Source organism: Narcine bancroftii, chromosome 4 (assembly GCF_036971445.1).
Source record: "Narcine bancroftii isolate sNarBan1 chromosome 4, sNarBan1.hap1, whole genome shotgun sequence".
NCBI lineage: Eukaryota > Metazoa > Chordata > Chondrichthyes > Torpediniformes > Narcinidae > Narcine > Narcine bancroftii.
Genome location: NC_091472.1, coordinates 300,465,193 through 300,492,036, shown reverse-complemented (window position 1 = coordinate 300,492,036; position 26,844 = coordinate 300,465,193). Strand labels below are relative to the sequence as shown.

The following is a 26,844-nucleotide window of genomic DNA, read 5'->3' as shown; positions in this document are numbered from 1 at the left end:
AGGATGTCCTGTTTCAAGTGGAAACCGATGCCTCAGATTGTGCTTTAGCAGGAACCCTTAATCAAAAGGACAGACCAGTGGTATTTTTCTCTCGCACGCTACGTGGACCTGAACTTAAACATCCAGCCATTGAAAAAGAAGCCCAGGCTCTCATTGAAGGTGTTCGCTACTGGAGACACTTTCTAGCTGGTAGAAAATTCACCCTGGTCACTGATCAGAAATCTGTAGCTTACATGTTTAACACTAAACACAAAAGTAAAATTAAAAATGACAAGATGGCACGCTGGCGAATAAAACTCTCAACTTACAATTATGAGATCCTGTACAGACCTGGCAAGTTAAATTATCCCTCTGACACATTGTCACGAGGTGCTTCTGATGCTCAGCTTGAAGGACTAAAAGAGATCCATAGCGGACTGTGCCACCTGGGAGTCACAAGATTCTTCCGCTATATAAGGGCTAACAACCTTCCTTACTCCCTCGAAGAAATCAGAAAACTGACTAGAAGCTGCCCTGTCTGCGCAGAATGCAAACCGCAGTATTTTAAAGCTCCAGGGGCCACTCTCATCAAAGCGACCTGACCTTTTGAAAGGATCAATTTAGATTTTAAAGGGCCGTTAACTTCTAACAACAAAAATGTGTTTTTTCTTACTGTAATTGACAAATATTCAAGGTTTCCCTTCGTGATACCCTGCCCTGATGTCTCAACAACATCTGCCATTAAGGCACTTGACAGAATCTTCAGTATTCTTGGTTTTCCCAGCTACATTCATTCAAACAGATGCTCAGCATTCATGACTGCAGAGCTGTGCCAAGCGCTGTTACACAAGGGGATTGCCACCAGCCGCACCACGAGCTACAACCCCAAGGGCAATGGGCAGGTCGAAAGGGCTAACGCCACAGTCTGGAAGACTAACAACCTCAAGTTAAAGACACATGGTTACCCTGTTACTTGGTGGCAGGACGTGCTGCCTGAGGTGCTACATTCTATTCGGTCCCTATTATGTACAGCAACCAATCAAACACCTCATGAACGTATGTTTACTTTTCCTAGGAAATCAGGGACTGTGATTGACTGGCCAGCCTGTCTATCTGAACCTGGAACCATGCTGCTGAAGAGACATGCTCGGACGCGCAAAACAGACCCTCTAGTCCAGCCAGTTCAACTGCTGCACACTAATCTCAATTATGCCCACGTTAAATTGCCAGACGTGAGCACAGACACTGTATCCCTAAGAGACCTAGCCCCGCCTGGCTCACCCCTTCTGCACGCCCCCACTCAGAGTGATCCTGAGAGGTTGAATGCACCACCCCAGCCAGTGACCCCTAGAAAGCATTCAAATGGCCATCCTGAGGCCCCACAGCTTCACGCAGGTGATTCTGGAGCAGGTCAAGAAGTCCTGCCATTTCACTCTACAGACCAGGGAACTGTATCAACACCACCAGTTTCCAAGGTTGTCACTCCTGCAAAACCAGCACCTGCTCCGATAAAGAGGTCTTCTCGTGTTTGAAAACAACCCGAGAGGCTCCACTATTCATAAACATCTCATTATATTCTGATTGCGCTGATAGTTGCTAGCCTTGTTTTGGCTATGCCAGTAAATTCTCAATGCCATTTATTTGACTGTTTTATGTTATGCTTACAGTAGAATTGCTTGTTCACTTCATTATTACCTTAGAAGCTGTTCTTTTAATATTAACCCAACTTCTGCTGGGGGGAGACTGTGATGAATCTGTGTCATGCTGTCAGTCTTTTGCTGTGCTTAGTCTGCTCTCCTGACATTGGACATGTATTAGAGACACTCCCCTTGGGTATAATTCATTATTGTATTACTAAGTTTCTATTAATAAAAGCCATGATTTCTGGTTAACTACACAGCCTTCAATTTCTTCATTAACTGGCACTTCAGTATTGCACTGGAACTTCAGATGTCCACCAGCAATAGCTGAGTTAACCAAAAGGGAAAATCCATTGCCTTTAAATCACAAAATTTTCAAATGATCAACAATGATGTTTGTAGCAGCATTAGTAACCTCACACTTAGTCAACCAATAGAATTGACTGAAATTTCTTGCAGAAATATTCCTTTGGCATAATTCGAGAAGTGTCATGAATCCAAATATCTTTGTTTTTTGCATCAATGAGCGTCATATTTGCTACTTGGAGTTGCTTATTCAATGTACTTAGTTACTCAAAAATGTCTGTCAAGTAACTCACATAAGCTTTGTCACCTGTTGTTAGCAAGAACTTAATTTCAGGTTTATCCTTCAAAATATTTGCTGAGGAGAACAAACAGTTCCATAAATCTTTTGCAGCAGTTTCCCTTTGACAACCACCTTACTTCAATGTGAAGAAATAATCTCATATGTTCTGCATTTTTATCGACACAAAACTGTTTAAACAGACGGTCACATTTGGCATTAGCTTTGATGGCATTGATCACAAAATGCAACATCTCATGTAGAACAAGGGAAACTTTCTTGGCAACTAAGTTTTCTCAGTGGATAATACAATGTACAACCAATATGTTTGGATTTTCATTCTTCATTCATTCTAAACCTCCCGTTTTTCTTTACCCATCATAGCAGGTGCACAATATACAATATTTCCTTTTGGTATTTCATTTTCATCTAAATAATTTTTGAGCTTGTTCTGTAAATATCATACGCAGCAGTGGTTGTTTCTAATAATTCACAAAACAACATCTCTTCTTCAAACCCTTCCTGATCAATATATCTCACATATGCCAATAACAGCCTCACTGTCCCATACGGTAGATTAATCTGGTTGTATTGAGAACTTTCATTATTTCAATTTCTCAATAGCTGTTTTTCAACATCTTGACCCATGTCATCTATTCTGTTGCAGACGGCACTATTACTCAGTTGCATTGCTCAGACATCTTTGTCATCCTTTTGCACAACTGTTTTGAGAAACAATGATATTGCAGGTTTAATCAGTTCCTCCCCAATCATATGGTTCTTTCCATGTTTTGCGATCAGCAGAGAAATTTCATAAGTTTGCTTCAAGGGTACAATTCAGGGCTGGAGTTTACGCAGCAAATAATGAAGTGATTTTTAAAAAATCTATTTTCAGACTTTGTGATTTAACATATTCCAAATTTGAATTGACAAGGTTAGGATGTTTTACCCTCAAGTGAGCTTCAAAACAGCTTGCTTTCATTGATTCATTTGTCAAAGTCTGTTGGCATAATAGGCAAAAAGGTGCACGTTCATCGTGTACAGAAGGCATAAACCCAAACGTCAAGAACTCCACTGAATATTGACAAACCTTGCTTGCTTGGTCTGCTCTTTTTGAATACAAAACAGCGTGAGCTCCCTGAAACAAATTAATAAAACAGCGCGAGCTCCCTGCTAAACAGATTAATAAATATTTTATTATGTCTTAGAATCGAAAAATGTATTAAAAGGAAGAAAATTGATCCTTAAGAACATGAAAAAAAAAACACTAGCACGATTTCTGACATTTTTTCTCGCAGAGAGTGCATCAAAACTGCGCTCATGCTTTACTTTCTGGGGTCCCCCTGCCCTGTACCCCCACTCCCCTTCAATAAGCTAATGCACAAAGATATGTACAGATACTGGTCTCACTCACTACTGAAATGAAAAAGTAAAAGGGCATGGATAGAGACATGATGGTTGAGATAATTTGGAATCCTCGTTGCCAATGAGATCATTTGGAATGGATGATTATATTTTTTTCTGACTGGTCTTATTATCATGTTAACCAAGGGTAAGAACAGTTAAAATAAATGAAACAATTGAGAAACAACAGAGAAACATCAGAAGAGCAAAATCACATTATGAAAATAAAGAGAACAAAGTGTTTTTACTTGCAAGTTACCACAATTGTATCGTACTGACAGTATTGCCAAGTCACATCTTTCACACCAATATAACGAGTTTATGTTTTCAAAACAACTTTTTAATTATTTCCCAAAATATTCCTACGCCCCACTAAAATATTCTCAAGCCCTACACCCCACTTTGAGAATCTATGATTTAAAGTGACCGGTGATTCATCACAGCTTATCTCTTTTATCTCACAATCTATTTGCTTCTGCACCCAACAGCTTGTTTGCATTATCTGCTTCTTTTTATCTATGCTGCTTTTAAATACACTTGTCCAGTACTTTTTCCACTGGCACCAAAGTTTTGTTCAACACTCTCACTGGCAACAGTTTCCCTTTTCATTCTCAAACTTACTTGGATACTTTAGTGTACAGACAACTTTATCTCCTGACTCAAAAAGATTTCAATTCCTTCCTAATTTTACCAACAAATCCTTTTTACTTCCCTGTATTTCACCTCTCTTAATACAAGCTTCTGGTGTTACTGATCCCTGCTCCTCTTTCTCTTCAAAAAGAAACAATTAGCTACTGCATGTCCAATTTTCTTACAGTAATTGCAAAATGGACCAAACGGTTTTCCCCGTCTATTTTCTACCTTATTTTGGTACTTCATGTTAACCTTTTGAAAAGATATTTTAGGCACAAATTTCACATTGTCTGCAATGTAGTAGAATTTTGTCCCTTTTGAAAAGTTTCACTTTGCTTTAATTTAAGATCAGCTGTAACTTTAACTGAATTTTCCCAAATCTCCATTTCTCTCTCAAATTCCCTCTGCTTCCTGGCTTCCTCTACCTCAAATTTCTTTTCTACCTCCTCCAGTTTCAGACTTTTTTTCTTTCTCCCTCATCTTTAATTTCTTCTATCTTTCTCTCTCTCTCTCTCTCAACGCTCTGTATTTCTAACTGCTCAAGAGATTTACTCTCAGGAAGTTGTTTTAACATCTTTTCAAAAAGACCTTCTTTTATATAGTAGTCAGCAATAATTCTTTGATTGTCAATTTTCTTCATTGACGTTTTTAATTCCATAACTTTCAACTTTTTAGCAATAAACAACAATTACTCCTTTTTCATATCTGAAAAGTTTGGTGATCCAAAAACTTTTTAATATCCATTTGGACAATTTCACTTCACCCACACTTGAGCTTTGTTTTCAAAACACACTCATCTGTACCTTTTACAGATTCTGACCAAGTTTGCAAAGTTTCACTTAGTTTTGGGGCTTAAAACATAATCAGCTTTCAAATTTACATAGATTGGCATTGCCGATTATTTACCAAAAAACATTGCTGTTGTTTTGTTTCCAAACACACAATAAGCCTTTTAATTAGCTTTCAAAAAGATTTTTAGCCTAACAAATTGAATATTTATCAATCAAATAAGCTCTCATTATGCTCAAATCTTTGGTTAAATAGTTCAATCCTGGACGAGTCCACAACTAACTGACCCCTGTTAGTACTAACACAGAAGCAGCAATGGAAGATGCGCCAAGAAGTAGTAAATTCAAAATAATCATTTTTATTAAACTATTAACCACATATCAGTTCTCACTTAACTCTAAACTTAACCCCACCATGTGCGAATGTAATTGTTTAGATGTGTGTGTCTATTAAAGTCCAAACTATTTCAGATTAAACTTGAATCTGAAAAGTTAGCTTTAAAGCCCAGTATTTTAAAGATTATTGAACTTGAGGGTCTATTAAATTGTAGTTCAGAAGTGATCATGAAACATCAAGTTCTTTTAAATTGTTGCTTAAAGCAGTAATGAAGTGTTTGTTAACAATGACAGTCCTTAGAGCAGTGGTTCTCAACCTTTTTCTTTCCACTCATATTCCATTTTAAGTATTCCCCATTACCATTGGTGCTCTATGATTAGTAATTTAATTATTACAGGTTATTAGGCCCAGCAACAGGTAAACATACAAATATATTCCAAAGCAATGAAATTCACTTTAAAATTGTAGGAAGATACAATTGTTCCACCTCTACATTTTCATTTGCATCCACATTTGATCAGATATATGGACCTACCTCTTATCTGACTTTGTGTGATAAAGATTCACTTATGAAACAAGGTTAGAGTACTAAATTCAAGTCAAATTAAAAGCCCACGATAACTTGGGTGCTTGTACTATTAATACACAAAATAAAACATTTTTATAAATGAAATTTAGATGAAACACAATAAAGCAGAAGCTATCACATCATTAGGGAGGCATGGTTAGTGCATCCCTGTTACAGCGCCAGCGAATGGGACCTTGGTTTGAATCCCACACTGACTGGAAGGAGTTTGTATGTTCTCTCCATGTCTGTGGGCTCTGGTTTCCTCCCACCCTTCAAAATGTATCAAGAATTATTGGTTAATTGGGTGTAATTAGGTGGCACAAGCTCGTGGGCTGAGAGGGCCTGTTGCTCTTCTGTATAACTAAATTAAAAAGTAAATAAAATATAAAGACTACTATGGTAACAAACCACCTGAATTTCTAAAAAACAAAATGTTAATCAACTCCTCGGAATGGAAAGGTACTTAAAACCTACCATGTGACTGATCTTATTATTGTATTTTTCTTTCTTTTTTAGTTCTTCAATTTTACTAAGTTCCCATTGATGTAACTGTGCCAATTTCTTGATTTCTTTTCCTTCCATTATATCCTGTTGCTTCTCTTGTTTTTTCAGTTGTTCATGTTCCTTCATCCTGCCATCAGAAAAATGTTTAAATGCCATTGTTAAGTTGGTGGACAAATGAGCAACTTACATAGATATATCTTCATAAAAGGGCTGCTTTCTAAAATTTCAAACAGTTGGTTTCAAATAGATTGCATTTTTCAGTATCTGTATCTGAAAGTCTATTGTGGTGAGAGAAGTGGGCAGATGATATTAAATGCTTATAATCTGTGGCCTCAGAAAAAGTTAGATTATTTATTGTAAATTTCACACCATTAAAAGAAAATGTACATCACTTATTGCTTAGGACCATGACATTTGCGAACCAGGAGCACAGCCATGAGGATTACTCAAAAGAATACCACTTGTACACCTTATCAAGGAGTGTTAGCACAGTTCCAGGAACTAGATGCTGTCTTTGTAAAGTTTACGTATTCTTCTTGTGACTATATGACTTTCCCCAGGGTAGTCTGATTTCCTCATGTATCCCAAAGATGTGCAATGACATTCATTAGCTATTTTAAGTATCTTTTAGGGTGGCAGGGAGAATTGATGGCTATATAGGAAAGAATAAGTTGCTGAGCTATAGAGAAATAAGGAGAAGGTGAATGAAACTCTTGTAATTTGCTCTGCAGGAACCTAGTAGAATTAATGGCCTCATAAGTCATTATTTACCAATAGAGGCATCTTAAATTCCTTTCAAGAAAACAGTCATTGTTTAATTACATTGTCCTTGAAGGTCTCAGGCCACAATAAAGATTTGAATGCTAGATGATTTCATGACCACACTTAATTTAACAGGTGTCCTGAGTCTCACCGCATTACCTTTTTTTAGGGCTGTGAAACTAGAAATTAATTTGTTTTTACCTACTATATCTTAAGTAGTTGGCTACATCTAGAGAAGGTCTACACTCCAAACAACAATATCCTTTTGACCATAGTTAAAGAAGTATAGAAGACAAAAGACTACATTGGAAGATGTGGGAGTTTTCGAATGCTAATTTTAAACAGCATATTTTAATGCTATTTTCCCAAATATATTCACAGGATTATGTAGAGGTTTCATAGATTTGGTAACTGTAAAAATAAATATTTAAAAGAAATACACATGGATTGAATTTATTATGATCTCTGGATGACCCAAACTCTGCAATCTATCTGACTCAGAGTCACAGATAAAACATATGACAAGCTTTTATGAAGCAAAGCATCGATAAATAATTGCATGCTAATTATCAAACTTTTTTTGTTTTTGTGATAGTGATTTAAATAGAAATATTGGTAAGGTCTTCAAGCATAACTTGGCTGCAGTTCTTTGAAATATTACAATGGGATCTTTAATATGTAATTGATGGAGCATAAAGACATTAGTTTAAGATCCTAGAAAAACTGAACCTTCAACAATATAGCCCATTTTGGAAAATCTACAAACCATAGAAAGAAATTTTTAAAATGCAAATGACCTCAACCATTTTACTTACTGTTGTTGATGGAAATCAGAAAGAGCCTTTCTCTGTTCTTTTTGTTTTACCATTTTTTGATACTCTGCGACTTCACTTGAATACATTTGGCGATTTATTTCCTCCACAAATTGCTTTTCTTGATTTTTAAGAAAATCTGTCCTTTTCCGGTTCAGTTCAATCTGGGCCTCTCGTTCTTTTAATGTTTCAGTGAACATTAATGCAGCCTGTAAAAATATATATGTTTATGTATTTATGATGTAGATTATCTAATAAACCTGAATTTTATGAATTTTAGCTTTCAAATCCTTCATCATCTCTAATTCCACAATATAATTAGATTGCCTGTGTTTTACAATATTTGAATGTAACTATTAAACATTGTTATAACTATAACATTATAACATCCAACATATTTCCTTTCTATTGAGGTGTTATGATTAAAGTGATCTCTCCCCTTTAGGCCTCCAAAGCTTGCAATCAGCTAGAAATATTGTTGGTTGACATAGTTTGGGACAATATCTAATATTCTTTTAACATTAAAAGCAAAACAAGTTCAAGTACAAGTTTAATTTATCATCTGATTGTAATAGTACAACCTGACAACGGTGTTGCCCAGTCCACATTGCAAAAATAGTGCATATATACATACAGAACCACATAACACACATACATAGACACAAACACACAGAACCTATATACATGTCTTATATACACATATTGAAAATAAAAATATTAATAGTAGAGACACGTGGAGTTGTTTTATCAGTTCAACAGTCTCAAAGCCTGCGGGAAGAAGCTGTTCCTCAGCCTGGCTCTGATACTTCTATATCTCTTTCCTGGCAGGAATAGCTGGAAGATGCTGTGTGTGGGTGGTAGGGGTTCTTACAGATTTTGCAAGCTCTCTTTAAACAACGATCCAGGTAAAAATCACATCAATGAGGGGGGGAGGGAGAACTCAGTGATCCTCTCTGCCATTTTTATGGTCCTGTAGATTGACCTTCGTTCTGAAGCTTTACAGCAACTGTACCATACTGTGATACAGCCAGCCAGGATGATCTAGATCAGGGGTGTCAAACTCAAATTCATGGAGGGCCAAAATTAAAAACTTGGACTAAGTCGAGGGCCGAACTAAATATTTATTGAAAATTTTCAACAACATCTGCATGTTTTCTCTTCTTTCAACATATGTAATGTTAAACTTTTTCTTATTAAAATAAATGTTTAATAATAGTTTTGGATAAACTCTTTCATTGTCATTGGCCCATTTCCTTTGGAGTTCTGAAACCGTGCACATGACGAGTCAACGAGGGATGATTAAAGCAGTGGTCTTCAAACTTTTTCTTCCCACCCACAGACCACCTTAAGCAATCCCTTACTAATCACAGAGCACCAATGGCACAGGGGCGCGAGTGGAAAGAAAAAGGTTGAGAACTGTTGTATTGTGGTAACTCCACATCTGATTAGGTTAATTGTTAGGCAAGTGGTCAGAGAAGGACCCCCCCCCCCCACCCCAAGAAAGGCTTAAATCACAGAAACAAAATAAGCTTCCGTCTCACTGCTCCCAATCTTACACACAGTCCTGATGTGGAATGTGGGGTCGCAGCTCCACGTTCACCCGAGTTCAGGTGCTGTCTGTGTGGAGTTTGTACGCTCTCCCCTTGTCTTGGACCAACAGGTCGGTCGCCTGACGAAGGCACCCGAACCCCCAGTTGAAACGCCGGCGTCCGGGGCGGTGGAGGAATTGGCTGAGAAGAGCGCGTTGCTCCCACCCCCCTCCCATGGTTGGAGAGGGATTAAACTGTGATCTCACGGCGCCGGGCTCGTCTCCAACAAAAGGAGCGGGAGGCAGGGTACGCCGCGCACGGAGCGAGGGGGAAAGCATCGCCAACGAGACATTCGGTCCGGCATCGCCGCTGAAGCGCAGACCCAGCGAAGATGGTCCCCAACTCCAGCCGCGTCTGTGTGTCTGGGAGCCGGGCGGGCTGAGTGCGGCGCTCTGATCCCCAGGATTCGGGACTCTGAGATCCCTCCACACCTCCGGCGTCTTCATTTTCACCTTCATTGTGCATGCGCTATACTGGCATGGCGGCCAGTGGGCCAACTCTAATATATATTTAATATGATCTTGCGGGCCAAATATAATTATATCGCGGGCCAAATTTGGCGCACGGGCCAGAGTTTGACATGTGTGCTCTAGATGATAGAGCTACTGTAGAAAGTTGACAGAATGGTGGCTCGTACACTTGCCTGCTTCAGCGTTCCAAGAAAGCTCAGTCACTGTTGCACCTTCCTGGCAAATGAGGAGATGTGTCCAGGATAGGTTACTTATTGTGAACTCTGCAGAACTTGGTGCTATCCATGACTGAGCAATTAATGTGTAGTGAAGGATGGTCATCTCTGGTCCTCTGAAGTCCACAATCATCTCCTTTGTCTAGTCCACATTATTGAGACTCAGGTTGTTATCATTGCACCATTTCATGAGATTGGCCACCTCTGTATTGCAACTCATCGTTGTTGCTGATGAGGTCAACTACTGTCACGTTATCTGAAAACTTGATGACTCTGTTGGAGCTGTATCTGGTGTTGCAATCATGGTTCAGCAGCATGACAGAAGTAAGCTGAACAACAGCCCTGAGGTGTGCAAGTGCTCAGCATAATGGTGCTTGACTTCCTGCTGCCAATCCGGTCTTTCTTTTACAAAGTACAAAATCCAGTTACAGAGAAAGGAGTTGAATCCCAGTGAGGACAGCTTTTCCACCAGCCTCTAGGGTATGATTGTATTAAATGTCAAGCTAAGTCAATGAACAGGAGCCCAGCGTAGGAGGTGTCACTCTCCAACTGGATCAAGAGGGAGTAGATGGACAAGACTATAGCATCGTCAGTGGAATGGTTCCTCTTCTTTTCTTTCTTTTCTTTGGCTTGGCTTCGTGGATGAAGATTTATGGAGGGGGTAAATGTCCACGTCAGCTGCAGGCTCGTTTGTGGCTGACAAGTCCGATGCGGGACAGGCAGACACGGTTGCAGGGGAAAATTGGTTGGTTGGGGTTGGGTGTTGGGTTTTTCCTCCTTTGTCTTTTGTCAGTGAGGTGGGTTCCACGTGTAGGCAAATTGAAATTGGTGTAGCATCTCTGGGAGGTGCGCTTTGATACGTTCCATCACCAGATGCTCAAAGCCACTGGGCAGTAGTCACTGAGGCCTGTTACTGTTGCCCTCTTTAGTACTGTTAATCCTGTGTAGCATTTTATCTCTGTGACATGTGTGATACAGTTGCTAGCGTAGTCTGTAATGGAGGTCATGTACTCATTGATGTTTACGTGGTTGTTGAATGTGCCCACCTCCATAAAACAGCTCTGGTCCATGGTCTCAAAACAGTCCTGTCGTTCTGCTGTGCCACCACCCCACCCCCCTCCCCAATCTCTAGTTGAAATTCCAATAAAACATTCAAAAGACTTGATTTAAAAAACGATTACACCTCTTGTGTTGGTTCCTGTTAGGACTCCATTCCATTTTCCAAATTTTTCCATCTCCATCTCAGTTCGAATGACAATACTATCCACACCAGAGCTTTTGAGATGCCTTGCTTTTTTCATTACATGTCTTTCCCTCCACCATTGTTTTTTTAAATATTTTATTTAAAATTTTCCATACATGTAATTAATACATTTTTACATAGACAAAATATTAATTAAATTTAAAATTACAATGATTACATGATGGTTTAAACCCCATCCTTCCCTTCCCCTCCCTCCCGATATCCCCCTCCCACTCAAAAACCATTCAATATAAATGTAATATATAGTTATATAAAATATAGAAAAAGAGAAAAATATTTTTCTGGATTGCACAAAGAATCAGTTTCCACACTGGGATCTTACAGTATTTGTACAGCCATTTTAGGGAAGAAGATTAACACAGATCTTAAGAGGTCAGACATACATTTTTACATATTCACTCCAAAACTTTGCATATACAGGCTCCAAATTTGTTAAAAGGCAAGATATTTATTTCTTAAAATATATGTAGTTTTCTCCAAAGGAATACAACTTTGAATTTCGGTATTCCATCTTTCCATATCTAAATGTGCATCTGATTTCCAAGTCACTGCAATACACTTCCTTGCCACCGCTAATGCTATTTTGATAAATTTCACTTGATGAAAGATCATTTAACTTGGGTTTTGTACCTTCTAAGTTCCCCAATAAAAATAAGTCTGGATTTTGTGGAAATACAATGCCAGTAATTTATTCTAAAAAATTTCAAAAAGATCAGAACTTACTTTACAACATGACCAAGTAAAAAGTGTAAAAATGTTCTTATCTCTTCACCACATCTAAAACATTTATATGTTAAATCTAATTTAATTTTATTCAATTTTTGCGACATTAAATATAATTGATGTAAATAGTTATATTGAACTAATATTTGTCATACAGTCTTGACAGAGATCTGACAGTCCTTAATCATTGATGGTAATGGTTAGGTCTTCCTCCCATTTGTGTCTAGATTTATGACCTCCCTGTTTAATAGTGCCTGCTTATAATAAAAGGTACATTGCGGAAATAAATTTCCTAGTATAACCTCTCCTAATAAGAACTTCAACTCACAAGTCGGTAAGAACATTGTTGAACCTAATTTTTCCCACAAATATTATCTCAACTGAAGATAGCAAAAAAGTGTATTCCAAGTTATTTCCATATTTACTTCTTAATTGTTGAAATGACATCAATTGACCTTGGTCATAACAATCTTCTATATTTTTTAATGCCATTGTGAAACCAAATATTAAAAAGGTATTAAGGAAAGGTATAAATTTATTTTGGATCAAAGGTATCTTTGGTGACATACTTCATTTTGTTCCAATTTCATTATTTATCTTGTTCAAGATATTAATCAAATGTTTCAGCAATGGTACTTCTTTCTCACCAGTTATTAACTTTGAAACCCATTTATATATAAACTCCTCTGTTAATTTCTCTCCTATTTTATCCATCTCTATTTTAACCACTTCCACCATTGCTGATTGGGTTCTCAACTACAGATACTCTATTTCCCACATTTCTGCCCTCATTCCCCCTCCTATCAGGCAGAATAATGATAGGATTCCCCTTCTCCTCATCCTTACCCTACCAACTCCACATTCAATGGATCATTCCTTATATCTTACACCACCTTAAGCAAGATGCCATTAATAAACATATCCTTTCCAGGCCTCCTTTTTCAGTATTCAACAAAAGCCAACCATCATGACTCAATCTTCATCTTCCATCTTCTTCGACTGTTACGAGCCCAGAGGACTCCAAAACCCAGTAGCAATAGATATTCACCATGATAAATGGTTACTTAAACAAAAATTGTTTTTAATTACCTTTAAACATGAAAACAGAATCACGCTTTAACTTATCACTATTAAATTAACTAACAAAACAGCTCCCTTCTAATTCTAAGCGCACGTATATGTAATGTGTGTGCAAGTTCAGAAAAGTTCTTGGATTCACAGTCCAATCTCACTTCTCATTCTTCCAAGTTTACTGGTTGCAGGCAATTCTTAACATTTATGAAGTTCACCAGGCTTTGGTGCTTGAAAGCTAAATGGTTACTGCTCAATTTTCAGAGCGAGATTTGTTTTTCGCTGGACACCCACAACTGATTCCGTGTCTTGACGAAGAAACTTGCCTCATCAGGGTTTTATTTCAGGTCACCATAGAGTTCCTTTTTGCTTCTCTTATTTCAAGTGAAACATTAGGCAGCCCTCTCCTCTTGTATGAACCACAAGGGCTTTCACCAGGCTGAACTAAGAACTCACAACCAGTCTTCAAAATGGGGATTTTCCACAAGGTTGCCCAGTTCCAGTCCCAGCTGATGCTGCTGACTAAAACCGTAGAACTGATCTCTCTCTCACTCTCTCTCTCTCTCTCTCTCTGAGAAAAGCCTGTTTGACTCCCTCTCTGCTTGCAAAACCACATGACCCTTTTAGAACAGCAAGCAGCACTCCCAGACAGCCTGTAGCTCTGAACCTATTCCTCAGACTTCTTTCATCTGTGGCTTTTCAAAACAACAATCCATTAGTGAAGTCCCTTGGGCACTCTTCAAAGTTTTTGCAAAGGTTTTCAGAACCGGCCTGTCTAACTTGAGCAGAGCTCGAGTATTTTAAAATGAGATCTGTTTTGAAATGTTTGTATGTGACCTACACTAAAAAACCTATCCCAATTGATCTCCTTTAAAACATATCTATAATCTGTCACACTACAAGCAGCAAGCATCAATAAATAAATATATGGTAATTATTAAACTTTTTTGTTTTAATGATAGTTATAGAAATTTAAGTATAAATTTTGGTAAGGTCTTCAAGTATTTCCTAGGTAAAAATGAGAAATGCAATGTTTCCCCTTTTACTTCTTCGAGTATCCAGGGACCCAATCAGTTCTTCCAGGTGAAGCATCTGTACTACTTTCAATTTAGTCTATTTTAGTGAGTGGAGCAGTGAATAAAGCACAACAGAAGTTGTCTGTGAGCTGATCCAACAGAACTGTTTAATGCAACCTTCACAGCAGTTTAAATAATTACAGTTGGCATGCTATCACAATCACCTGACCCCTTAAGTCACACACCTCCCAGAGTTCTTTGTATCTCCCGGCCACCAGGAACTTCTGATCCTGAAGGACCCCACATCTATGGACACCAGTTTGATAATAGTGGCATGGTTCGCCACATAACCACACCCCAGAACCGGAGTGACATCATAGTCTCGCTTATATGGCTAGAACAGGCCGGCGGACACAACCTGTACCAGTTGATCTAGATCCACATGTACCAGCTTAAGGCGATCTACTGAAACCATTTCTTACCGGCTGCCAATGTCTATAACAATTGTGGAACTGTCATTCTGTATCACCTTGAAAGGGCCTTCATATGGGCATTGCAATGGCATCTTGTGCACATCCCTGCGCAGGAATACATAAAGGCAGTCCTTGAGTTCAGGCAGAACGCTAGGTGGCTGGGATAGGTGCCAGTGTACCCACCTTCTCCCTTAAGCATATGAGTACCGAAGTGGGAGATTTCTGCTGCCCACGTGCTGCCAGAATGAAATCCCCTGGGACGATTAAGGGGGCTCCGTACACCAATTCTGTAGAGGACATAGCTAGATCTTCCTTTGGTGTGGTATGGATACCTAAAAGTACTCAAGACAGTTCATCTATCCAATACAGTCCCTTAAGATGTGCCATGAGAGCTGTTTCCATATGATGGTGAAAACTGGACTGGGGATGATAGGCCATCGACCGATGCAGTTGTGTGCCCAGCAATTGTGTAATTATGGACCATAACCTGGAGTATCTTCTGTCAGAGGAGAAGATATGCATGAGTAGACTGAAATGTGCTATCCAATTGGCGATGAGGCCTCTCACACAAACAGAGGCGGAGGTGTCAGAGCAGGACAACCTCTGGCCATTTCGTGAACCCATCTACTATTGTGAAGAGATGAGTAGCACCCTTGGACGGGCCAAATGGTCAATGATATCCACGTGGATATGATCAAACCTGCTCTGCAAGGGTGCAAAAACCTGTAGTAGGGCTTTGGTGTGGCACTGAACTTTTGAGATCTGGCACTGGATGCATGTCCTTGCGTAGGCCATGCCACATGAATTTGCCCACCTCAAGCCTCATTGTCGTCCTAATCGAAGGGTGAACCAAACTGTGCAATGCGTCAAACACCCAATGTTGCCACGCAGCAGGTATAATGGGACTAAGCTGGCTGATGGATTTGTCACAAAGTTGGGAGGCATTTGCTGGACCAAACTAAGTCCTCCAATTTCAGTCTCGATATGGCCGTGCAATACGTGGTCATCGCTTCACCTTGCTGCTGAGCTGCTGACAAAGCCGTGAAGTCTATACCGGGAGCAGGCGAATGGAGGGAAGTGAGGATGGTGTGGTATAGTGTGTCCACAACTCGATTGTTCTTCCTGGTGATGTGTTTTTATGATAGTTGTAAGCTCTGAAATGTAGGAGAGTTGTTGTTGTTGCACTGACCATGGATCTGACATCTTGGTGAAAGCAAATGTCAATGGCTTGTGATCCATGTAGATGTGAACCCTCTACCCTCTAGGAAATAGCGAAAATGCCGTATGGCTAAGTAGAGGACAAGGAGTTTCCTGTCAAAAGCACTACTTTTGCTCCGGTGGTCTCAAATGATGACTAAAGAAAGCTAGGGGTTTCCAAATGCTGTTGATGAGCTGCTGGAGGACCCCGCCTTCTGCAGTGCCTGACGCATCCACTGTCAGAGCCATTGGCACATCAACCCTCAGGTGCACGAGCACTCTGGCATTCTGGAATGCAGTCGCGACCTCATCGTTCTATTTCAGTTCCTTGGGATGTCTAGTCAAGAGTTTAAAAATGGCTGCAGCTGGCACAAAATGATAGTAAAAGTTAATCACGCCAACAAACTCCTGCAGGCCTTTAATGGTAGAGGGTCTTGAAAATTTGTAAATGGCCTCGACCTTGGAAGGTAATGGAACCACTCCATCCTCACTAATGCGGTGGCTGAGGAAATCGATTTATGTGAGGCCAAAGTGGCATTTGGCTAGGTTGATCGCTAATCCATGTTCATCTAGCTGCCGGCAAAGTTGACGGAGATGGGACCGGTGCTGCTGCTGCCGCCATGAGTGGCTGGCGATAAGCATGTCATCCAAATAAATGAATACAAAATCCAGGCCCTGGGTAACTATGCCCATTAAGCCTTGAAACTGAAAGGCATACAGAAGAATTCAAATAGCCCAAACGGGTTAATAAAGCAGTCTCAGGAATGTCATCTTGGTGAATTGGGATTTGATGGTATCTGCACACCAGGTTGACTTTAGAGAAAATCTTAACACCGTGATCGCAGAGAAATCCTATATATGGGGAACTGGGAAGCGATCTGCCACAGTGATGTCATTCAGACGGCAATAGTCCCAAGGTCTCCACTCTCCAAACGCCTTGCAATTTATCTGGAGGTAGCCGCTCTGGCCACTGCAGGGGCCACAACTACAGATATAGGTTTGATAATGGTTCGCTACACTATGCATTTGGCCCCTCACAATATGGTCTCCACTTAAGGAATCAAACCCAGATTAGGTGACTTTACGTAATATTTCTGTTTGATTCACAAGGAATACCATGACCTTCCAGTTGTGTGCCACTTTATTTTCTATCCCACTCCTATTCTGACCTCTCTGCTTTGGATTCAAATATTGTTCCAGTGAAGCCCAATAGACTTCATCTCGTTTATGAATAAACATCTGGACTCAGCATTGAATTCAATAATTTCAAAAACCTGCCTTTTCTGTTACTGTTAGAATTGGACAGTTCTGAAACAAGATCAACTTAATCTCTCCACAAATGTTGGCTGATCTGATAAGCTTCCAGGATTCTCTTATATTTCAGTTTCCAATATCAGCTGCATCTGTATCTTTTGCTTATAGAACTTTTTTTTTCCTCTCTCCCACTCTCATTCATCTCCCAGACAGATCAGTGATGATTAACACCTTCTCTAGATAGCACCATCAACATTCATGTCACCTGGACTATATTTCATCACAAAATATTCAATTTGTTGTCTCTACTCCATTATCTATAACACATCATGCCCAAGACCATCACTACTCACCCCAACCAGAAGCCATGGATGACTGTAGAGGTGTGGGTGCTGTTGAAGAACTGTGACTCCAGAGTGGGCAACAAGGCAGTCTTGGCCAATGCAAGAGCCAATCTGTCCAAAGCCATGAGAGAGACAAAGAGGGCTCATGCCCAGAGGATTCAGAGTCACTTCTGGGACAGAGGCAACACATGGCATATGTGGAAGGGCATCCGTGCCATCACCAACCACACCAGCTGCCTGTGCTGGAGATGCCTCCCTCCCGGTCATTTTCAATGACTCTATATACGCGCTTCAAGGTGAAAAATGGCATGGTGGCGAGGAAGTCCACACCTCCTCCATACAAACAGGCACTGCATCTCACGGGGGCTGAAGTGAGAAAGATGCTGTTCAAGGTCAACCCTTGTAAGGCTGCGAGACCAGATTACATCACTGGCAGAGTGCTCAGAGGATGTGCAGACCAACTAGCTGACATCTCAGACATCTTCAATATCTCCCTGAGCAGTGCCGTCGTACCAACATGCTTCAAGGTGGCCACTATCATCCCTATGAGTGTCCTGTCTTGACAACTACCATCCTGTTGTACTCATGTCTACCGTCATGAAGGGATTCAAGGGGCTAGTCACGGAGCACATCAAGACTCAGCTGTTCCCCTCATTGAACCCCTTGCAGTTTGCGTACCGCCCCAACCAATCTGCAGACATTGCCATTGCCACCACACTTCACCTAGCCCTCACCCACCTGGAAAATAAAGACTTGTATGATTGAATGCTGTTCATAGACTTCAGCTCCATATTCAACTCAATCATATCGCAGTACCTGATTAGGAAGCTGAACCTGCTGGGCTTCAACGTGTTCCTCTGTAACTGGATCGTCTTCCTGATTGAAAGACCTGTTAGTTCAGATCAGAAACAGCATGTCTAACACCATCACACTGACTACGGTGGCCCCCAGGTCTGCGTGCTCAGCCCACTGGTGTTTACCCTGCTGATCCCTGACTGTACAGCAAGACACAGCTTTAATTACATCATCAAGTTTGCTGATGACACAGAGAAGAGGTGCAAACAATAACAGACTGGTGCAGAGACAACTTACACCTGAACATCAACAAAGGAGATGGTGATTGACTTCAGGAGTTCACTGACCATCAACAGCTTCACTGTCGAGGTAGTCAAGAGCACCAAATTCCTTGGCGTGCACCTGGCAGAGAATTTCTCCTGGTTTCCCAACAACAGTTCCATTACCAAGAAGGCCCAACAATGCCTTTACTTCCTGCAGAGGTTGAAGAAAGTCCAGGTTCCACCCACACCACATTCTAGAAGAACCACTGAAAGCATCCTGTGTAATTGCATCACCGCCCTGTTCAGGAACTGCACCATCCCAGAACGCAAGTCTCTGCAGTGGACAGTAAAGACTGCTGAGGGGATTATTGGGGTTTCTCTCCCTGCCATGATAGACATTTAGAACAGCCGTTGTTTGTGGAAAGCCATAAACATTGTGAAGGACTCCACACACCCCTCCCACCATCTATTCTCCCTCCTGCCATCCGGAAAGAGATACCGAACTGTTCGGGCCCTCACAATCAGAATGTAAAACAGTTTATTTCCCCAAGCCATGAGACTTCTAAACTCCAGGGTCACAGGGTAGCATATGTAACATAAAACTTATAAGTGATATGTTATTTATAAAAAAAGGTTTCTGATGTATTTTAGCCATATAACCAGCTCCATAGTCTGGAGAAAGGCTATCTCGTTTTTACTGTACACTGCAATGGTTATAGTGAACAACAAATAAACATGACTTGATTTCACTTAAAATATGCTTGTTTTCTCACTTTTTCTGTTCTGATGAAAGGTCAGTGACCTGAAACATTAATTTGATTTCTCCCTTCACAGGTGCTGACAAACCTGTTCAGAATCTCCAGCATGTTAAGTTCATTAACCATTTTATTTAATTTTGTGCCTGAGCATTTTAGTATTCATTTCCAAAATCATCAATATTCTTTTTTACTGAATAGCTCATAGGCTTTCATTGGCACAAAAATAATTTCAACTTTTTTTTCCAGCTGAGGACCTCATACTTACCCACACTGAATTCTATCTTCCACAGTTTTGCACCATGACTTATTCAAACCATATACTATATATATTAACATTGTTACGGGGAATGTTAGAATGGTTATAGATAAATATGTCTTTAAAAGAGATAGATTGTGGGGGTTTAGTGTAGGTTACACTTCACAAAAGACATCTCATTTAAAATGCAAGAGCTTTGCTGAAGCTAAACGTTGAGGTGCCGGTTAACTTTGCTGATCTATTGTGTATGGGCAATGAGGTCCAGGCTCAGAGATACTGATAAGACCTTTCAAAGATTGGGTTTGGAGCCATGTAAGATGGTTTTTACAAGCAGAGAGAGAAAAAAACAAACAGATGATTTCTCTTTTGGGGTCAGTTCTACAGTAGCAGTTGAGGTTGAAAAATGGCAAGCTGGTAGGCTTGTTTAAAAACCCAATTTTTGAAGACGGGTTGTGAGTTCTGAGTTCAGTCTGCTCAAAACCCTTGTAGTCCTTACAAGAGGAAATGGCTGGCTAGAATGTTTCTCCTGAAATAAGGGAAACAAGAAGAACTCTGTGGTGACCTAGAAGAAGAGGTTATCATTTGGGGCAAGTTTATTTGGCAAGACATTGAAATGGCTGATTGGAAGAAATCAGTTTGTGTGCGTCCAACAAGCAACAAATTTCTCTCTGAAACCAAGAACCTTCCTGAGTAGTAATTATTTAACCTAAAGCACCAGAGCCTGGTGGAAATTATAAATGTTGAATTCTGTACACAGTATGAGAATTGCTTGATACTGATGAACTTGGAAAAGTGAAAAGTGAATGATTGGACAGTGAAACAGAGAACTTTATTAAACATATACAGATTACATATTTGTGCGCTTAGAATTAGAAGGGGGTTAAGTTAATAGTAATAAGTTAAAGATTGATCCTGTTATTATGTTTAAAGGAAATTAAAAGCAACTTTTGTTAAAGTAATCATTGTCTTGGTGATTTTCTATTGCTGAGTCCTCTGGGCTCATAACAAGGTCTTATTCCCATTGATTAACATACTATTAACTTCCTATTAATGTAATTCTGCAACCTTGGAAGAAAACTGATGGATAAGACAAACTCAAATGTATATGGTGGAAACCTGAAGCTATCTACAGAATCCCAGGCAACAACTGTGCTACTGTATATTACTTTCGGCTAAAATTTAAGTTGAAATTATGTCATTGGAGAACCTTGCTTATATTTTGAAAGCAAGGTACACCTACAGACAAAAAACAAAGTCCAATCACATGGGAAGGTTGCTTGATTGCAGTAGTGGGATTATCCTTAATGAATCATCCAGTGTTACACCTGTTCATGTCAAAAAAGGTGAGAAAAGTCCTCTATTCATGACGTGAAAAGTAGTTAACGGCTCAATCCATATTTGTATTCATCTTTGACAGCATGAGCTTTATTTGTGTGTCACAGGAAGGCTATCCAATATCAAAAATGTGGAATATTTCACATAGTTTGACATCATATTATCTCTCTTGATTAATGATAATGAAGTATTAGTTAGGCAATGTTAAAATCAAGTAAAATAAATATAAATTAAAATTTTTATGAAAGTGCTTAAGACTAACAATTCAGAAGCAATATTATGAAATAAAACAATTTTATAATATTCACTTAAGTTCAATTTTATTACAAAATACTTTTTTTAAATTTATAAGAAATGTTGTACTGTACATTAAGTCCTTTCACTCTATCAGTCTGGTAGAAAAGCAAGGTTTTGGCCCGATCGAGACTGTCTTTTCTCTTCTGTGCCATGTATTTTGCTTCCTCTAAATCTATTTGTCTCCTCTCCTCTTCTTCCTTTTCTTTACGTTGTTTTCCTGCATCAAGTCTCTTTTGTCTGTGCCCCTAGAATAGATTGTCCATCTTTTGTTAAATTAGCTTTTGATTGCTTATTGTAACATTTCACTTACAATACATTTGATGTGCTCTTGACAATGTGGCACTCAACAGCTGATTCTGTGTAACAATTCTAGTTCCTTGCTGACAATCAGATAATTTTTCATGAAATTTAAAATTTTATTATAGTTTATTATAGTTCTGGCATCCTGGAGCATGATAATTCTATAATTAGTTAAAGAAATGTATTTAAAATTGTGGTTTAAATTTTTATGGCTTTATTACATTATTACTCAAATGTTAATGACTTTTTTGTCTAAGATTTAAAAAACAGAAGCTGGATGCATAATTGTAATCACATGGTTGTTGGTTATTTTTTAAAAAACACAAATATAAAAACAAATTTTTACAGGTATTCAGCTATCCAGGCACTGAGATTATCTGTATGAGGCCAAAATTGAATCATCAATAAAATACTGAGTGATAAAGCAAACTCAAAGAACCGATTAGCCCCTATTCTTGTCCCTATTCTCACAATCATTGTAATAGTGAATAACAAGCTTCTACCAAAATCTGCCTACCAACCTTTTGTGTGAAAAAGTGTGAATCCGAGACCTATGTGCATCAAATTATAAGGACAGTTAAAATTTCTTTACTGTTGATGTCATACAATTTAAATTTCCCTTACAGCCTTAAATGAGTGGAATGTTTCAAAATTAAACTTATTTCTCATGTGATTGGGACAATTACATGTATACATGGAAATTGATTAAAAGCAGCTTTGTGTTGCTTTCATATAAATTTGATGGAAAACTGAAGGGAAATACTTGGTTACTGTGATGTAACATTTTCTAATTTCCTGTGCTCATTTTACATCTGTTTATCAGATGCAATTAACAGAACTCAACTCTCCCTTAGTTGAAAAGAGATTCTCCCTCAATACATGTGCAATAGAATTCTGACAATTTTAACTGATGAATAATGGAAAACAATAAACTGCAATAATATTGTACAAAATAATAATGACAGGGTGTAAGATGCATAAAGAGAGCTTACAGCTATAGTGTTTGTCCAGTGCTTAGTTATTTCTTTAGATTGTAAATGTAAGGCTTCTCTTTCTTCTTTCTGGGCACGTAAAAATTCAGCCTCTTTATTTATACCATTCAAATCATCCTGGATGCGTTGCCATTCTGCTTTTGGAAGAAGTGTCATTTGTCGAAAATCCACCAAGTTTGGAAATTGTAATCCACGGAAGTCATTTGGTTTGTCATGAATCTGCGCTAAAATTTTTCAAACCATGAAATTCCAAACAGTGTAAGTATATTTCCTACCACATTTAGCAAGCATGTTTCAAAAATTATTTATCTAGAATAATTGATAAATGGTTTAAAAAAAAATCACCAATTCATTAAAACAGAACTGATCATCAGTGATTTAGGTATTTTGAATAAACCAAGATAAGAATTATTTTAAGCAAGCAAATTTAAAAGACTATTACATTTTTATTCACTTTCATTGGGCCATTCCAGTAATTACAGGATTTGCACTCTCCTCCATTTATAGTTTTATGATGCATTAAACACTGTAAATCATGTCATTTCCAATATCTTTGCAACATGAAACCCGTCTAAAACTTGAAACAGAAAAAGGAACTCTGTGCAGATACTGGGCTTTGTAAATCAAAGTCAAAGTTCAGATTTATTGTCAGAGTACACACATGACATCACATACAACTACAAGATTCCTTTTTCTGCGGGCCAGGCAAAATTTTTACTTACCGTGGCAAAACTGTACTAAAGATAAATATACAAAAGAGAGAAATTAAAACAAAGAAAAATGTAAACAAACTCACTGTTCAAAACAGAAAATCAAATCAATGCACTGGTTGATGCACTGGTTTAGAATATTAAACTTCCTTAATTCAATCTTTTTATTGGTTTTAACATATGCAAAATACATAGGTACATATGGTATTAATAATAAAGTAAATTAATGTCAAATAACAATGAACAAGATACATACAAATACGTTATTAAACGGTAAAAAATGAAAAGAGAAAAAAAACATATTCCTAAGCTAAGAATCAAACCCCACCTTAAGGGGGCTGCTGGTCTCTAATAATAACAACTATGGGGTCATGGAAAAAAACCCAAAGATAATTAATCTACAAGTTTTGTAAGTAATTGATAAAAGGACTCCAAAGAGAAAGAAAGGCAAGATCTATTGCAGTAGTAGAGCACCTCATTTTTTTTTCTAGAGACAGACATACCATCACATCTGACAATCACAGAATATGAATGGGAGGATCAGCATCTTTCCACCTATCAACGAGGGAAGCAAAAGCCACTACATGGGATTGTGAAAAAGTATACTAAATCCATTGGCCCACTCACTCCAAAAAATAGCATTGAAAGGGCTAGGAGTCAAGATAATATTAAGAACTAATAATGAGGTATGAAATACCTCTTGACAGAAATTAACGAGCGAAGGACATAGCCAAAACATACGATACAACGTACCTTACTCAGTTATGTATTTATCACATTTAGAGGAAATATCAGGATAAAATTTAGTTCACTGAACTTTGCAAAAGTGTGCTCGATGGACTACTTTAAATTAAATTAGTGAGTGCCTAGCACAAAGAGAAGATGAGTGAACACGTTTCAAAACAGAATCCCGTGTAGTTTCGGCAAATGGTTGTTGAAAGTCTTGTTCCCATATTTTCTTAATACCACCCAGGGAACTATCCCTAGATCTTAAAAGTAATTCATAAAGGGCACAAAGCAATCCTTCATGATTAGGTTTAAAATTATACACTTCCCAAATAAGATTAAGATCTTAATCCTGGGGAAGCTTCAACATTAAAGAATTTAAAAAGATCCTAATCTGTAATTTTTGATCAAGATTTAATATTACCAGTGGAGACAGAAGTAGAATTATTATTAGGCACTTGGGATGTAAAATTTATTTCAGAGATTGTATGTTATTACAAAAGAAGGCTTGAAAAGAAGGACAGAAATGGGAGGTAGATTAAAATAAGCAAAGAGATGAACGTAGATGGATTCAGATATGTAAAGAGAGTATAAAAAAATTAAATAAATGTGAGATATCGGTTAGTTCAATATAATTTCATTCATCAGTAATATTTAACACTACAAAAATTACTTAATATGAACTATACTTATTCAGATTTATTTTTTTAGATGTGGACAAGAAATTGATACTTTTTTGCATTTGACTTGGCAGTGTTCCACAATTAAACCTTTTTTGGCTTGAAATGGGTAATTTATTAGAACAAATAACTGGAGTAAGATTCCTATAGGATCCAATGTTATTTTTACTAGGAGATATTAGAAGGATTAAACCTAAATTAAAACTGAATATGCATCAAGTAAAATTTGTTCAAATTGCCTTGGCAATAGCTAGAAAATGTATTGCTTTAATTTGGAAGATTGATATTGATTTGGGAATGGATAGATGGCATGTAGAAGTTCGGAGTTGTAGTCCACTTGAGAAAATTACTTACAATTTAAGAGATAAATATCATACATTTTGAAAAATCTGGAATCCATATTTACAAACTGTTGGTATTAAAATTTAAATGAATCTCGAACATTTCCTTTCTCTTATAGGTCTCTATAAATATTTATATATTTAAAGATATCAGAAAGTGCTCTGTGGTTTTCTTATCTCTTTTCTTTTATTTCTTTTTTTTCCAGTTTGTAGCATTTTTTTCTTTCGTTTGTATGTCTTTACTCTCTTTTTTTCTTTTTATAAAATACCACGTGTATTTGGATTTAGTTTGAAAGATTGTAATATATTTGCCTAGTGGTTTTATTTTAAATGAAGTTTTTTTAAAAAGATGTTGAATATTGAATTGTGAGCAACATCCTTTAATGAATCCCGTTTGATCCTCAGAAATAATTAGAGAAATAACATAGAGAATGTTATTTCTTAGACAGAATCTTAGCATCAATATTTAGAAGGGAAATTGGTCTGTAAGAGGGACAGTCAAAGGGATCCTTATTCTTTTTAAGAATAAGGGAGATGGAACCATCATAAAATGTTTGTGGCAACTTTCCACTAATTTAAGATTGAGCAAAGACAGAGTCCAAATAAGGCATCATCAAGTGAGAAAGGATTTATAAAACTCTGCTGGGAATCCACCTGGACCAGGACTTTTGTGGCTGCTGAGAGATAAGCTGTTCTGAAGAGATTAAAGATTTTGTCAATTTATCCAAGAAGTTCCATATTGAAATTTGATCTTGAGTAAAATCAGAACTGTATAGTTTAGAATAAAATTGAAAAAAAGTTTCATTTATTTCAACATGATCACTAGTGGTCTGGCCGTCAGCTTTATGGATCTGTTTAGATATCTAATTGAGCTAGCTAAAGGGTTACCAGCCTTATCCCTGTGCACATAATATTTAGATTTAGTCTTGAGGAGTTGGGTTTGTGTAGGATAAGAAGGAAATCATATTTAGTTTTAAGTTCGACCCTTCTTCTAAAAAGCTCAGGTTTCAAGGATAAGGTACATTGTTGATCAATAATCTTCAAATGAAAGGCCAAATAGTCTCTCTCAGAATTCACCTTCTTTTTAATATTAGCCATATATGAAATTATTTGACCTCTAATAAAAGGTTTTTAAGGCATCCAAGACTATCAGTAAAGAAAAAGACTATTTGATTTTTGATATGTTTCAAAAACTGAGAGTCTGATTGTAAAAGATAATTAAACTGTCACTGTTTGGTAGTTCTAAGCAAGTCTGGGACATTTAGAGATAAAAATCACAGGACAGGAGTGTGGCCAGAAATTAATGTACTTTCATTAGTACAAAAATCCACCATAATTGTTTTAATTGTTTGTCAATAAGGAAGTAATCAATAAGTGAGTATGTAAAAAAACTCTATATCATCCGGATTTAATAAAATGGCAATGATTAATCCATCAAAATTGAAGCTCCCTTAGATTTGGCCATAAAGACTGAATGACAATGCTGTCCCTTCCAAAAACTCACGAGACATGAAGTATCAGATATATGAAGGTGAGTTTCTTGTGAAAAAAATCTGTGGTTGAAATTTTTTAATGTGTGAAAAAACCTTGCAACGTTTAACCAGGTGATGCAACTCAGAAATATTCCATGACAATATCATTAAACTTTTAGGCATTTAGAAACTTAAAAGCCATAACTTTCAGAGAGATGGCAATTCCCGTAATAAAAGCCAGCAAAACCACTCAAAATCCAGAGCTAAATTAAGTCCCCCCTCCCCAACCCAAG

At 38.0% G+C, this 26,844-nt stretch overlaps 1 protein-coding gene across 1 annotated transcript in view; it reads right to left on the bottom strand.

Moving 5' to 3' along the window:
• Positions 1-26,844, bottom strand: part of cfap210 (cilia and flagella associated protein 210) — a 49,275-nt gene that overhangs the window by 8,509 nt on the left and 13,922 nt on the right. The window contains 4 exon segments of the mRNA XM_069935692.1: positions 6,407-6,563; positions 8,014-8,219; positions 21,402-21,575; positions 22,623-22,846. Coding sequence (XP_069791793.1) covers positions 6,407-6,563; positions 8,014-8,219; positions 21,402-21,575; positions 22,623-22,846 — 761 coding nt within the window.